The sequence below is a fragment of the Cherax quadricarinatus genome, unplaced genomic scaffold (genome assembly GCF_038502225.1).
Source record: "Cherax quadricarinatus isolate ZL_2023a unplaced genomic scaffold, ASM3850222v1 Contig321, whole genome shotgun sequence".
Lineage (NCBI taxonomy): Eukaryota > Metazoa > Arthropoda > Malacostraca > Decapoda > Parastacidae > Cherax > Cherax quadricarinatus.
In genome coordinates, this window is record NW_027195347.1 from 40,490 (window position 1) to 57,654 (window position 17,165).

Here is a 17,165-nt window from a genome sequence, read left to right on the forward strand (position 1 = left end):
TAGCACGTATTTTATGGCCTATTATGCCATGATCACATTTGTCAAATGCTTTTGCAAAGTCTGTGTATATTACATCTGCATTCTGATTTTCTTCCAGTGCATCCAAGGCCATATCATAGTGATCCAGTAGTTGTGAGAGGCAGGAGCGACCTGCCCTGAACCCATGTTGCCTTGGATTGTGCAGATTTTGGGAATCCAGGTGATTTGCAATCCTGCTTCTTAGCACTCTTTCAAAGATTTTTATGATGTGGGACGTCAGAGCTATTTGTCTATAGTTCTTAGCTAATGCTTTGCTGCCACCTTTATGGCAGCAAAGTGGAATTTCACCCATGTCCAAGTTCCTCCTCCATAGTGTACTTACGGCACACGAGAGGGGTTTCTTGCAGTTCTTAATGAAAACAGAGTTCCACGAGTCTGGGCCCGGGGCTGAGTGCATGGGCATGTTGTCAAAGGCTTTTTCGAAATCTATCAGAGTTAGGGTAATGTCGGAAATCTGGCATACATTTATGGAGTTTTGAGGCTCATTCATGAAGAAATCATTTGGGTTGTCGATCCTCAGACCGATTAGTGATTCACTAAACACAGAGTCTTACTGGGATTTCAATATTTCACTCATTTCCTTGTTGTCATCTGTGTAAGTCTCATCCTGTCTGAGTAAGGGCCCGATACTAGATGTGATATTTGCCTTGTTTTTGGCATATGAAAAGAAATATTTTGAATTTCTTTCAATTTCACTAATAGCTTTAAGCTCCTCCTGTCTCTCCTGGTTCCTGTAAGAGTCATTTAACTTAAGTTCGATAGTTTCCACTTCCCTGGTCAGCGCCTCCTTTCGTGTATCAGATATTCTAGCACTCCTGAGGAGCTCAGTGACGCTTCTTCGTATTCTGTAGAGGGAGCGTCTTTCTCCCTCCAGTTTACTCCTGCTCTTCTTCTTTCTTAGGGGAATATGCCTAGAACATGCTTCAGCTGCCAGGAAGTTGATCATTTCAAGACGCTGGTTTGGATCCATGTCATTTAAGATATCTTCCCAACATGTTTCGTTTAGGACATGGTTTACCTGGTCCCAGTTGATGTTCTTGTTGTTGAAGTTGTATTTTGTGAAGACACCTTCACAGGTACATGCATTCTGCTGATCAGGACCCCTATGCATGTATGTCTGGACTTCGATTAGGTTGTGATTGGAGTTAGTTGTTTTTGATATTCTTATGTCTCTTATCAGGTCCTCATTATTTGTGAAGATAAGGTCAAGTGTGTTTTCTAGTCTTCTTGGCCCCACTATCTGCTGGCTTAAGGTGTGTTTTTTGCAGAGACTAGGTAGCTCATGTGTGTGTGACCTTTCATCTGCGCTACCTCTGGGGATTGTTTCAGCTATAACATTATTTGCTACATTCTTCCATTTTGTATGCCTTACGTTGAAATCACCAAGCAGTAAGATGTTTGGGGATAGAGCTGGAAGGTTTTCCAGACAGTAATCAATTTTCAGTAGCTGTTTCTTGAACTGTTGTGAAGTTGCATCCGGTGGCTTACATACAACCACAATGACTAGGTTTTGGTTCTCGATCTTTATTGATAGAACTTCAACTACCTCATTTCTGGTGTTCAGCAACTCCGTGCAGATGAGAGACTCTTTGACATACAGGCCAACCCCCCCTTGTTGCCTGTTCATTCTGTCGCATCTAAAAATGTTGTAACCTGTATATTAGCAAATATGAACGAGGTTGTATTCTGTGTTTGTTGGGGAGATTTTGTTTTTGGCATCAGTAGTTGTAATTCTGGAGGGCCATGGGTGGCCACTGGCTGCGCCTCCAGTCCAACAAGGCTCCAAGGTGGTGGACTATTTTTGTTATTTCCTTCCATTTTCTTTTTCCGTTTCCTGCCACTAAAAAATCACCTGGAGTTGGGTTGTCGTAGCTACTATTGTTTGTCTTGTGGGGTCTGTGCCTCCTGGTCCCTTTTAGATGGTATGCAGGGCAGTCGATGTTGTAACACTGCTTCTGGAGGACCGAGGAGTGACACATTTTTGGGTGAAAGAAAGTACAGGAAGAAGAACGACACACTCCTTTGGACAGGAGGTTGCTACATTTTTTGGGATGCTCAAAGTTACATGTCCCATATTTTTTTCCTGATATTCCATGATTATAGATGCCCCAAGCATAATATTTGCACAAATTCACCTTTGGTTGAGAATTGTTGGGAGGTGTGTTGTCAATTTCTGCAGGCTCTGGGACTGCACTATAATCCTCAATATCGAAGCCAGGGCCACCCCATCCTGGATTCCATCTACTTTCCTCAGTAGAGGAAGGAGGAGGAGACTCCTCTCCAACATCTGTACTGTGGGGCACGGTCTTGTGCAATGATGGTTGTATATTTACGGTTTTAGTGGTGGTTGTGGTAGGGTCCCTAGTAGAGTCTGGGCTGGCAGTAAGGCTGGGGACTAGGTCTGAGTCAGCACTGGGGCTGGGGGCTGAGCCTGGGCCAGCACCAGCACTGTTGGTATTAGTGCTTTGACTGGGGGATGGGTCTGGTTTAGCACTATGTGGGTGACTAGATAGTTTCGAGTCATCTGTTGTGGTATGGGCATTCTGCATTTTTTTAATACACTATCTCTTGCTCCCATGTTTTATATATTTTTGGTAGACTATCCAAGAGTTCATCTTTGTTTTCTTGATTATTTTTATCATTTATTACTCTCCTTAGTACCTTTCTGATACCTGCCCAAAGTTCTACATCTTTATTGCACAACCAGAAATCCTTGCTAGTTCGAGGTCATTTTTTGAGGCTGTATTTAGTATAGTACAAGAGATATGGTGTTTGGAAAAGCATAGATTGCATGTGATTCTGGATTTCCTTCCTAGGAATTTTTTACATGTCACACAGATATGCTGTGTTGACATCCTGTCTGTATCCTACTACACTCTGTATGCCAAGGAAGAAAACTGATTTCCACTTTACCTTTCTCTTGCTGGTGCCAGTAATATGCAAGATGTATTTATATGAACCAAGTTTGCAGTATGTGGGTGGTGGTGTAGGGTGGGTGGTGGGTGTAGGGTGGGTGTGAGGGCAAGACTTACCCACACTGCCACACTTTACTATTATTTTTATTATTATTATTATTATTATTATTTAATTTCTTTTTATTTAGTACTGTACACTGTTTATCTCAAGGATATACACTGTATTCTTTCAAAATACACTTTTCACTGCGCTATACTGGGATCATTGTTTTATTATTTACACAGCAGCTAGGCCTACGCTAACTTTCCCCTACACTTCTATGGAAAAGTTTATTTCCTGTTTAGTAGAGGTAACGGTTGTATGATCAATTTATGTATGCTGTGATTCCCTGCACCTCAATTCCACCACCACTCGTTTTATCTCTTGTGACTATAGTAATTACTCATCCGTTATTAACACTTCACTGGACCTCTGGCAATAGTTCGCTAGTGCCAGTCGCTTGTAAGATATTCCCATATCTACACTATATATTGTACGCTATACTGGGGGATAATTAAGATATTCTTATCTACAATTTAGCTCACTATGTCACTGCACATATATATCCTTGTCACTCACTATATTACTTACAGATAGATCAATATTTGTTTATTTCCACTTGTGTCGACATCCGGCAATAATTCACTAGTGCTGGTCAGGTCTATTTCCCACAGTAACCGTTCCTCCACCGGCACTCTCCATGTGACACTATAATCCATATTTTCCTATTTAGTGTTCACTGATATTCCTTTATTGTTTGTTCAAAGGAGTATATGCACTTTATGGTTGCACACACTTATTTCCCGCATTCTGTTCCCTCTGCTACTATCAAGACACGCAGTTTTTGACGGAGCACAACCGCGCGCGACTGTCCCTAATCCTCCCAATCTTCAGTGGTGTGCTTAGCTTAGCTTATATATATTTATGTTCATGTTTTGAGTATGTATGCCTGGCTTCTCCAATGAGCGTGACGTTAGTCATTACGTGAATTAAAAACCTCCTATGATGACATGATCTGTAAGAATCATAGTCAAGGTCAGTGTCATAACTTAACATTAGTGCCAACAGAATGGCAAACAATTCAGTTTACAGTGTAGACGCCCAGTTGTTAATTCTTATGCCTAACTCAATATACTAGTTCCAATTGATCTTAAGCAGGGAGGTGACAACAAGAGCAGCAGATGCAGCCCTGCCGGTAGACTCCTGCTTAAATCCATCAGCGTATATAAATTGTGATAAATTATTATTAACAGTTAAGCTAGAAATTTCTTCTTGAACGACTGCCATGAAGGGGTGAAATGCTCTTGTTGTCTACAGTAATACACTTCGTGCAAGTTATAAAACTTTATATAATTGCATGTTTTTACAACCCAAAAATAATTCTGAGGGTTTCATTTTGCATTAACTCCTCGGGCTGGACAGAATTTTCCCTGTCTAATATCAACATGGGCACACCATAATCATCTGAGGATCTAATATGTGCTATGTACATCATTCTCGCTATTCTAACTTTAGCACCATAGTTGGGGTTGTAGCCAACAACAGCTATGAGAACATGTAGCTTATCTTTGCATTTCTTATTTGGTTGTGGTAAGATGGATTTATTGAAGGATCCGTCTACACCAATAAATCTTTAAGATTTAATGTAACTGATTTTTTCGCCCTGCAAACAGATAGGTGAGGGATGTCGTTTGCTTGTTAATATCTTTGTTTTACATAAAGATAAGACAAAGCCTAGTCGATTACAAATTACTCGACATTCGTTAAAAATATTCATCTCATGAACTGTTGTATGGATCATTATGTCATCATCAAAGCTTATAGCTATATGTTTAAGTGAGATAAGTAGATAATTTAGGAGAGCATTAATTAAGTAATTAAACTGCATGGGACTGAGAACTCCCTGCGGTGTCTTGGTAGAGAACAGAGGATATTCTGTTTAACAGATATCCTATTATCATATTATTCCAGTTTTGTTTGCGATATCAAACGCAGATTTTTTATCAAAAAATGTGGTAAAACTGGCAGGAGTGTGTGTGCAATGAGAAAGGTGGAAATACAATTCTGCATACTTTTTCCTTTCATGAAACCATAGAGATGAGGCGAAAGTTGGTGTCTGATTGTATAGTATAGTCTGGCAGTGAAGAAAACGAGAAATGCTGAACAGTGAACGTGTGTCACTCTTGGTGGTAGAATGGGCTGCCCCGCATATCATGTCACCCCTATGGACTTAGCAATTTCTCGCGATAATAATAGCACATGTAGTTAGAACTGTTTACGCCAGGAATTACTTCTATTACAGTATTAGTGTTAATGGAAGCGCGCTAAATCCGTGCATTATTAAATTTACTAATATCGTGAAGAATATATGCATGCTTTCGCATTCTTTGCCTAACAGGAAGACATCTTGTTTGTAAGATTTGTTAGTGAAACTTAATCAGAATAAGCAAATGTTCTATTATAAACTTTTAGTCTCTGAACCAGCAGAGAAAGATATCTGCCGTATTGCTGATTCATACCAATGACAGTTTCCTCCTTAAGCTGTCTTGAAAGGAAAGGAACAGAAGGGTAGAGTCTGAGCGCTTCTTTGATGCAGTTTTCAAGGTATTTCATCTGTCTGAGGTCTGCCATGGTGGCTGGGCGATCAGTTCCGCCGAAGATGCCGTCCAGCTCCTCCTGGACTCGAACCTGTCAATACATATAGTGACTCCAGTCTTATTAGGAAGCAATCATCAGTGCATGTTCAAGCAACACACGGCTCTGGTGGTAAAGAGAACAAAACGAGAATTGTGTAAGGAATGCTGGGCATAAGGCCTATGTTGTGGTGAAACTACAACACAGGCCTTAAAAACTTACAGATCTGTAAAATGTGATTTAGGCAAAACAGCTCAAGCCTTCATGCTCCTGTATCTAGTGTAAGATCAGTTCATAAGTCATAACCCACAGATTGGAGATAAATCTTAAAATAACGTTTGGGTCTGTTCTAGGCTATTAGCAAGTCGTTCGAGTGAAATAAAAAAAAAGTATGCTAGAAAATAAGTTCAGGTAAAAAGGTTATGAGAGAACTAAGGTTATACAAGATTATGAAACAAGCATCAACAAAAACGGAACTGGTAACAAGATTAGAGTTGTAAAGTAAAAGGACACAAGTGCAACTAATGTGACATGTCCTTTTACTTTACATATTGTCGGTAATTCTACCAACTTTATTACAAGATTACAGTTAGGAATGTTGCGTATAATGGCCAATTCTAAAAGATGGCATCTGTAAAGACTGGATCTACCTACCTGGAGCGTGTTCCGAGGGTCAACGTCCTGCGGCCCAGGCCTCCAGGTGGATTAGGGCTTGATCAACCACGTTGTTACTGCTGGCTTCACGCAATCCAATGTACGAACCACAGCCGAGCTGATCGAACACTGACTTTATCTGTCCAACTCCCTCTTGAAGACAACCAGGGGTCTATTGATAATCCCCTTATGTATGATAGGAGCCTGCTGAACAGCCTTGGGTCCCTGACACTTACTGTGTTTAGTCTTAGTGTACTGACGGCACCCTTGGCTTACATTCGGTGTATGTTGAACTATCTGCCGAATCTTTTGATTTCATAGGGAGTGATCTTTGTGCGCAGATTTCGGACCAGCTCCTCTAGGATTTTCCAGCTGTAGATTTTGTTGTATTGTTTTCGCATGCATTCCGGGGAGTACAGGTCAAGGGATTTCAAACGTTCCCAGTAATTATGGTGCTTGACTGAACATATATGTGCAGTGAAGGTTCTCTGAGCTTCTAGATCTGCAGTCTCGCCAGTCTTGAATGGGGCTATTAGTGTACAACAATCTTCCAGGTTTAAAGAGGATCATCATTGCCTTGACATCCCTTATTCTGAAAGTTCTCATTATCCATCCTATTATTTTCCTCGCAGATGTGATAATGACACTATTGTGATCTTGGAAAGTGAGATCCTCTGACACTATCGCTCCCAAGTCCTTTACATTACTTTTTCGCTCCATTGTATGGTTTTAATTCTTTGTATACTGCATTCTAGCTTTTAATTCCTCAGGTTTTCCATAACGGAGTAACTGAACTTTGTCCTCACTGAACATTATATTCTTTTCCGATGGCCATTGGAAAATTTGGTTTGTATCTTCTTGGAGATTCGCAGTGTCCTCAATGAAAAATATTGTCATGCAAATTCTAGTATCATCTGAAAAGGAAGACAGTGCTATGGTTTATATCTTTATCTACGTCAGATACGAGGATGAGGGAAATGATGGGAGAGATTACTGTTCCTTGAAGAACAAAACTTTTCACTGTGGCAGCCTCGAACTTAACTCTTGTTTACCATTACTCTTTGTGTTCTAGTGACTAGAAAGTTAGATACATTTGCCCACTTTTCAAATTCTTCCTTAATCACTCATTTTGTGCGCCATTACACCGTGATCACACTTGTCGAAGGCTTTCGCAGGTCTGAGTAGACTACATCTGGCAGGAGACGCAGCAGCGACCTGCTATAAGCCCATGATGCACTGATTTATGCAATTGTTGGGAAACCAAGTGGTTCGCGATCTTCTTAGAATTAAATTAAACATTTTTATAATATGGGACGTTACAGCTTTTTTCGATTCTTATAACCAGAGTCTTTGGTAAGATGGGTAAGGAAGAAGGATGGGTAAGGATAGAAATATTGGAAAAGGGTGGGAGGGGGGAGTGAGGTAGGATATAAAAGGTAAGTGACACAACCACTTTGGTGCAATTTAAAAAGTGTATGTGAAATAATAGGGGTATAATACTAACCCATCAGAGTCACATAGATATAACAGATATATAGGTACATGACTCTGAATTGGTAGTAAATATACAAGTTGCAATTGCCTCTTTTTTTTTTTTTTTTTTTTTTTTTTTGCGACTGCATAACGAATATTTAAACGACAAGACAAGGCGGTAATCTGGACAGTTCGTAAAGAATTACTTGACACGTTAGCTTCTTTCAAGGTGGTGTCCCGCCATAGTAAATGTAGCATATTTATAACAGTAGATGTAAAAGTAGAAGTGTTATACAAGATGTCTCCCTAATTTTTTTTTTTTTTTTTATATTTTATTTAGAACAATACAATACAAGAGATAGATAAAGACAAAAACAGTTCTTACACAGAATAAATCATTAACAACCACACAAACATGAACTTGAGATAACACAAATATCCCTCCTCACCCATACATGAAAACCCCAACACCTATGATAACCAAGAAACGACTAGTTCCAATTGCATTGTTATATGATTAACAAAACACACCATAATATGCATATATTGTCACTTTGTAAATTATAAAGTAGGACACCTTATACGTTAAATACAATTAACGTAATGTATTGAGAATAAGGTAAAAACAATATGTTCATCAAACACAGAATATATTAATAAACAAGGATCCAACACACTGACACCTCTACAAGCATCTAAAACATGCATATGAATAACATACATAGAACAATGTCCCACTGCAAAATCAAACACATATATTGAGTATACTCGTCACAAACCATGAATACACATCATACGCCCAAGTTCATACACATTCACCCGCTACATACCAGGAGGCGACCCCGTTTCCACCCCTGACAGCCCCTCAACATAACACATTATACCATCCCTACCCTGCCCCACCCACCAAATTTACAATTTTAATAAAACCTCTAATGTAAGGTCTCTATATCCCTCAGAGAAATCCCGCTCCCACCTCCTCCCATAAAGTTCTCTATTACGGCACAACGTTTTATAAAACGTAACAGCCAATACCCTCCTCTTCACCTCACTTACCCCTTTCCCCCTCATTCCCCACATAATGTAAACATAATCTACCATAATGTACCCCACAGCCCTAATAATACTTTCATCCATACCCCCCACATCAAGACTCAATGCCCGCAGAACAGAGAAGTATTGACCACTTATCTTATGCAACACCCTACTCAACCAACCCCTGACGCTCCCCAACCCCTCACAAAAATACACTACATGGAATGCAGAATCCTCCCCGCTACATATTCCACATACCCCCCCCCCCCCTCAACCACCCGTCTAGCTCGTAAGACCACTCCCGATGGTAAAATCCCATGCAAAAACCGATACATCACCTCACGTCCACGGGGTTGTAACCTTAACCTACCAAACCTTCTCCATATACATCCCCAGTCATACATGGGGAAAATCCCCTCCACCGGAGCCACAACCCTTTCCGCAGACATCCTACACAGCCTACTTACTTTTACCTTACCCAGATCCCTAACCATCACCACTGCCCTCAAAATAGTTTCACACTCCCTCAACTCCGTCCCAGAAAACATGCGTTTCAATTTATTGTGTACCTTAACCAACCCCCCCCCACTCACACCCTCCCTCATCACCTCCCTTTTAATGAAGATACATTTGACCCTCCTCTTTAAGTTCATTAAACCCAACTCCCCCTGACGCACAGGTAACATTACTACATCCCTTCTAAGCCAATCACAACCTGAACCCCACAAAAATTTAAAAACCCCTTTAAGTATAGTTGCAATTGCCTTCCCCGTTAAAGGGAACACGGCAGCCACATGCCAAACCTTGCTATACAATAAAACGTTAATTACAATGGCACGCTGCACAAGGGTCAAATGATAAGGCGGCAATGCTCCCAATCGACCCAGTATCCTTTCTACCAACCTGACCGAATTATTAACACGTGCAACCTGAAGATCATCTGCATAGATTAGACCACAAATTTTTAATGACATCACCCGCTTCTTTACGACTGCACTACCCCACTCGACCCTCTCCCCCCAAGTTCCTAATCCCATAACCATGGACTTCTCCGAATTTACCCTCATACCAGTTGCACATGCAAACGTGTCGACCACTCCATCTAAGGCGTTTATGGACATCCCCTCTCTAACCAATACAGTGGTATCATCTACATACCCTATGAGAACAGGCCAAACGCCCTCAGTACCCCCCCCAACCCCTCCACTAACGCCCATATGGCGCTCCACCATTCTATAAAAGGGGTCCTGTATGCACGCAAATAAAAGCTGTGACATAGGACACCCCTGTCTAAGACCTCTGCCCATTACAATCCTCCTCCCTAATCTTCCATTAATCTGTACTCTCACCATTGCCCCTCTATATAACGCCTCTACCCATCCCACTATTTCTTCCCCATAGCCCTGTTTCCTAAGGATAGCTCTCAACGCCTCTCGCTCCACCCTATCATAAGCTCCTTGCCAGTCTAGTGCAACCAAACCCCCCCCCTTCCCCCCCTTTTTCTTCCACGAAATCCCTTAAAAGACCATGTCCCACCCCCATAGACCTACCTGGCAACCCAAACTGGGTTTCCGATACAACCCTCCCTACAACACACTTGAGCCTATTTCCTAAAATTTTCGCAAATAACTTATAATCCGCGCATAACAACGATATTGTTCTATAGTCCCTGAGCGAACGCTGTTCCTTACCCTTCGGTACCAAAACAACTACAGCTGTTGCCTGTCTTTCACCCAACCTTCCCCTTACCTTCATCAAGTTTAGTAACCTCACCAAAAAACCTTTTATTAACTCCCAATGCTGTTGATAAAACTCCGCCGGCAGTCCATCGATTCCCGGTGCTTTGCCCTTTCGCATGGCACTCAAAGCTCTCCATATTTCCCCCTCAGTTATGTCCCCCCCCAAAGCTTCCCTATCACTGTGTCCTAACCTACATGGCACACTTCCACACACCCTCTCTAAATCCCCTAATCCTACCCCTTCCTCCCGCCAATACTTTTCGTACCACTTATCCGCAAACAACCCCATCCCATCCGTAGTGTGGATAACCTGACCCGCCCTATACCCTCCCACCGACTCAAGAACCTCCAAACATGGAATAGCTGTTGCCTGCTGATGTTGTTTTTGTCTGCGCAACACACACGAGGACGGCCTATCTCCCCATAACACCTCCTCCACCCCCGCCATTACTCTCACCGCTTGGAACCGCTCGTCCTGAATTTCCTGCAACCGCTCTTTAAGTATCATAATGTTGTCCATCGGATAGACACCCTCTACTGTCCCTTTTACATAACAACCCCGTAACCTGTCCTCCAAATAATTAATCAACCCAAATTTTAAAGAATTAATCCTTTTCCCCTCCCTCACATAATAATGCTGAATCCGGTCCTTAGCCACACCATCCCACCACGTCACCACGTCCTCCACACCTTGTACCTCCTCAGTTAATCTCTCCCACAGCTCCGTAAAACCCCCCAACCCCTCCTCATCTTCCAACAGACTCGTATTTAATTTCCAATATCCCCTAGAGATACTAGCTAGAGAATCCCACTCTACTTCTGCGACAACCGCCCTATGATCTGAAAAAGCTAGTTCAATAGTACGGACAGACTTTGACAATACCTTATGAGATATATACAACCTGTCTAACCTAGCTGCGTAACCTCGCCTCACGAAAGTATGCTCCACCTCCCACGCTCCCCCACCTACCACATCCCTCAACTGAACGTCCACCAAAAGATTGCGTAATGCTGTCAACATATGCCCCGCCCCTCGTGGTTCCACATCCGCTCTCCTGATCACACAATTCCAGTCCCCACCTACGATGGCCACTTCAGGTAAACCACGGAAAGCAAAAACTAGATCATCACACACAAAATCCCTCTTTACTTTCATATCATTTTCAGCTGGTGCATGCACACTTACAAAGGTTACCCTCTGCCCCATCCACCACCCATCCACACGCAACACCCTCCCCCCCACCCCCTTCACGTCTTTGCAACACAAACGGGCTCGCCTCCTTTATCAATAAACCCACACCACCTTTCAAACGTGCCGATGGCAGAGTCAACACCTTATACCCTTCCACCTCGAGCACTCTACCCTCCCTGAAATTATGCTCCTGTAGAAAGACTACGTCCACTCTGTATCGACGTAAGAGCATACGAAAGCATTCCCTCTTCACACCAGTACACAGTCCATTCACATTCACAGTCATGCACTTAAGGCCTTTCTAAAGCTTCCAACCCTTTCTCCTCTCAACCTTCCCAGGGCCTCTTGCCCCAGGGTCAACATGTGGTTTGTCACCATCCACCCCCCCCCCTTTTCTATGCCTCTTATCCTGGCTGTCATGAGAATATACATCCTTCCTCCCAGACCTCTGCGCGGGCGTCAGGACATCATCTGAGTCTGATGCAGCCGCCCTCTTCCTCGTGACACCCTCTACCGCCATACTGTCTTCCGAAGATTCCTCACAGTGAACATCAACCTCTACTGTGACCTGTCGCACAGAGCTCGGTGACTCCTCTCTGTGCCTGCAGTTGTCCTCCTTCCTTCTCGTGCCTGTCCCGCCACACTCTCCTTTCAACTCAGGCACCATTTCACGGACCAAGCCATTATCCTCACCCGAAGAAGGTAAAGTTTTCAATACCTCGTCGAGCTCCTCCTCCAGCTCTTGCACCTCCTGCTGAATTAGCACTTCCTCCCCCGTCACCAGCAAAGTGGCCATTTTTGGCTCCACACAGCTCGTGCCTCGCCCATCATGCACCACAAGAGACTCTTCTACAATTTCACTCCACAGACGGCCATCTCCTCGGTTTCCTTTGGAATTCTCCTCAACGACATCCACACCTGTAACTGGTGCTCCACCTGTTTGCGCCGGCGCCCTCCACTGCCTCCCACACGTCGTCGCCATATGATCATACTCCCCACACAACCTGCATGTCCGTCGCTGCCCAGCATACGCCACTAGAATTTGGGTCCTAAACTCCGGCATCACGACGTATGACGGGATCGGGTGCCTCAGTGTCATTTTGAGGGAGAATGTACCCTCCAGACGTCCCATGTACGCACCTGCCACCCACTTGCCTTGGGTTGCCAGATGCACGGTACCATAAGCTGCAAACACCTTCCGTAAGTCCTCCTCATCAGCCTCGAAGGGGACATTTCGCAACTTCACCCACGTATAGTGGCGAGAGACGTCTATGAGTCGCACTTTGACAGCTGGAGTTACATCAATACTCACATGCTCAAATTTCGTGACTAACGACTCGTACACAGCCGTCGAATTTAACTTGACGAAAAGACGATAGGCCCCATTCAGGGCCACACCATAAACCTCATCATCCTGCACTCCGTACGTTTCCCTGATGATTGTCGGAAGTAACACCTGCGCCGTAGAGGGGGAAATCGCCCCACGAAGCAGCTCAACGCCGACAGTGTTCACCCTACGTCGGATACTCAGCGCCATATTGTTGCTATGAGAGCTCTCCTGACAAACAGCAGAGGGGTGCCGTGCACAACCGCACTCCACCGCAGTCAGGCAGCTAATGCCTCCCTAATTAGGGGCGATAATTTTCTTAGTAGACATAGAAGGGTTCTGGTGTTACCCAATCATCTTCATCTGCAGGGAGGTTGCTCAAGATCATTGGTCGATGGTAATCGTCTTTATGGATGAAGCGACGCAGCCTCTGTGGGAGAGTCATTCTTTAGGTCCTGTGAGGAGGAGTATTAATGATGTAGTTAGTGGTATTTTCAACTTGGAGAGGATGTTCTCTATCTGGTATGTAGAGTTCTTGCATTGCATAGAGTTGTCTCTTCTTCAGCGTATCAAGGCGTATATTTAAGGCAGTAATATCCTGTTGTACGTGTAAATCTGCCATTTTGACTCTGTCTCTCCTCCTGGTACCAGTAATAAAGCGGAGAGCTCTATTCTGGACCCGTTGCAACTTAGCATGTTGGTCTTTGTTGTTAACGACATTGGGACACATGGGTATTCGCGTGTTGGTCTTATCATCATTTTATACAGATGTTTTTTGACATATGAAGGGGCTTGATTAAATCTAAAGAGACTGCTAAGACCGGCTTTGGCTATGTTGATCTTTTTATTGACGTGAGATGTTGAGTGGAGCAGCCTGTCTATTTCATATTCCAAGATCTTGTTAGAATTTCTAATGGCTACAGGTGTACCTCTGATGGAGATACCCCCCTTATCTTCGATGGTTGATGCAAAACATCCTATCGTGCTAACCAGGACTTTGTCAGGGTTAGTCGTAATTCTCCATTTCTTTTCCCACTTGGATGTTAAACGAAGTTCAATATTCATTTTTTCTATGACTCTTTCATATTTGTATTTTCCTGTTACAGGAGTTGACGAGACGACATGCATAACATCATCTGCAAATTGCGTGATAATTGTATCATTAAACTCTGGTTGAGGAAGATCATTCACATAAATGTTGAATAGAATTAGACTAAGACAAGAATCTTGTGGGACACCAGCTGTCGGTATAAAAGGCTCTGTTGACTTGCAATGAACGGTAGGAATGATTTTTCTTGTATGTATAATGTTCGCCAAGACCATAGTCCTGGCACGGGTCCCAATCTTGCGATGACCCGTCTCTGGCTCCCGATGGAGAAAGGTTTCCACAATGATGCGACGCATGCCGCTCAAGCGCCCCTCTGGTCAGTTCAACTGGTGCATCTCATAAGTGACACCATATGTACCTATGGACACTAGCGAGGAGGAGAATATGTCATTATCACAGGTAACAGCTTGTCTGGTTTGTTGACCCCATGGTACACTAGTGTGACCGCAGTCATCTCTGGGTCCTCTTCGGGAGGGAATATCACCCCTAGTTGCCTGCGGAGTGTCTCAGTAGCTTCGCACTCTTAAAGTTAGTGTGTTAGGGGCCGCTGGACAACGTGCTGACAGTACTGGCACATCTCCTCCTCAGCCTTGTCTACCATCATCTTGGCTGTGGGAAAGCCCAAACGAAGCCGATGGATGGCGGTACACTGTGCTTTGGACCAGCTTCTCTCATATGGAGGGGGTTCTCCCTGAGTCGCTGCTCGGTACCACTGTTGAGATGGGGTATCACCTAAGACCTCCCCCATAAGTTTCGTGGCTCTGGCAGCCACCAGTTTGGTCTGTCGTAGGCTGATTGGGACAGTAATCCCAACATGTGGATAGTCTGTTGCTGCCTTGGCTGCATCATCTGCCGCCTCATTTCCCCGGATGCCAGCATGGCTGAGGATCCAGTTCAATGTCGATCTATTACCCTGAACTTCTAAGGCTGTCATTATGCTCAGGATCGATGTGATGAGGTGAACATTATCCTGTGGTTGAGGATGGGAGAGGGCATTGATTGCAGAGGTGGAATCAACATATATGACAGGTCGGAGTCGATGTCGTAGGGCATGTGACAATGCCTGCTGAATCGCCACCAGCTCAGCTTGAAGGATCGTGCAGTGGTCAGGGAGTCGCCAGCCTTGTGTGTGACCATTGTGGTACAGTCCAGCTGCTGCTCTCTTCCTGTCAGGGTCGACAGAACCATCTGTGAAATACACTGCACATGTGCCTATCTCTGCCAGTGCCATGCTTGTCTCAGCATGATTGCTGAGGGTGTCTTGACTGCAGAGTTAAGAAGTTATATATAAATCTGAGAAAGGTCCAGTTATGGTCAGGTAGGTCAATAAGTTTGTATAGAAGACCATCATGCCATAAGCTATCAAAAGCTATATGAACATCTCTGGTGGCAATTAGGGCAAGATTGCCCTGATGTTTCAGACTCGCTACAGTATCAAAAATAATATTTATTGCATGATGGGTACCTCTATGTGTCCTAAAGCCAAACTATTTTTCAGTAAAAAGGTGATTAAACTCCATATAGTAATTCAGTCTGTTGGAAATGATCTTTTCAAGAACTTTCCCAGTGACTTCAAGTAAGGATATAGGTCTATAGTTTTCTGGTTGATGGATGTTTTTATTGGGTTTAGCAAGAAAGATCATCCTAGCAGTCTTAAAAACCACTGGGAAATGTCCGGAGGTCAAGATGGCATTAAAGATATTAACCAAAGACTGTTTACAATTTCTGGGTAGGAGGAACTTTATTTGTTTCATTGTTATTCCAGAGAGACCAGGGGCTCTATTTCGCATTCTTCCAATAACTTGACTCATCTCAAGTAGTGTGATAGGTCTAGTAAGCGGGTGGGTCTCTTCAAGAGTTGAAGTATCGATGGAAGGTAGTGGTTGTAGATCATCCAAGTTCTCATCTCTCCATTCATTGACCAACTGATAGTGATTATTATTAAATCGACGACTTTTATTGTGGGAGAGAATTTTCTCCCGAACATCACCCATCAAATTAGCCTGGTCCTGTGGATCATCCAGTTTAATCTCAACCTCTTCATCATCCTCATCAGTGAAGGTATGAATTAGGTAGGTAGGAGCCTTGTGTTTTGCACCTAAAAGTTGCCGAATCTTACTCCAAAATTTTGCAGGCTCTCGTTTATACTGATTAGCTTTTAGAACTAGCAATTTCCATAAGTCACGTTTATGTGGCCCGGTGGCCTGGTGGCTAAAGCTCCCGCTTCACACACGGAGGGCCCGGGTTCGATTCCCGGCGGGTGGAAACATTCCGACACGTTTCCTTACACCTGTTGTCCTGTTCACCTAGCAGCAAATAGGTACCTGGGTGTTAGTCGACTGGTGTGGGTCGCATCCTGGGGGACAAGATTAAGGACCCCAATGGAAATAAGTTAGACAGTCCTCGATGACGCACTGACTTTCTTGGGTTATCCTGGGTGGCTAACCCTCCGGGGTTAAAAATCCGAACGAAATCTTATCTTATCTTATCTTATGATGACTAATCATGTTAATTAATTCTTGCCTCAATCTATACGATGTAGCTACTGGTGGTTGCCGCGTTTGAAGATGCCTTCGACATTCTGTTTGATCGTTACATTTATCGGTCTATAATTATTTGGTATTTGCTTTACTGCCACTTCTACGGAGTGGAACTTTATCCTTTATTTTTATCGACTTTGAGATGACACCCGTGTCTAGGTTCCCTTTCCATAGCATAATTAAGGCACGCAAAAGGAGTTTCTTGCAGTTCTTGATAAACACGGAGTTCCACGAGTCTGGGCCTGGGTCAGAGTCAATAGGCATATTGTCAATTTTTTTTCATAGTCCAGTTGAATTATGGTTATGAGACTCATTCATGAAAAATTCATTTCGATTGTCGTTATTTAGTCTAATTAATAGATCACTGAACACAGTCATACTGAGACTTCAGTATATCATTTCTTTGTTGTCGTCCGTGTAAGTCCCATCTTGTCTTATCAAGGACCCCTTACTGGATGTGGTTTTTTGC

The 17,165-nt window shown here is 43.4% G+C and overlaps 1 protein-coding gene across 1 annotated transcript in view; it reads right to left on the minus strand.

Moving 5' to 3' along the window:
- LOC128693185 (cytochrome P450 4C1) overlaps positions 1-17,165 on the minus strand; it is a 63,496-nt gene that overhangs the window by 12,507 nt on the left and 33,824 nt on the right. The window contains exon 10 of the mRNA XM_070080319.1: positions 5,514-5,682. Coding sequence (XP_069936420.1) covers positions 5,514-5,682 — 169 coding nt within the window. The remainder of the gene's footprint in view (positions 1-5,513; positions 5,683-17,165) is intronic.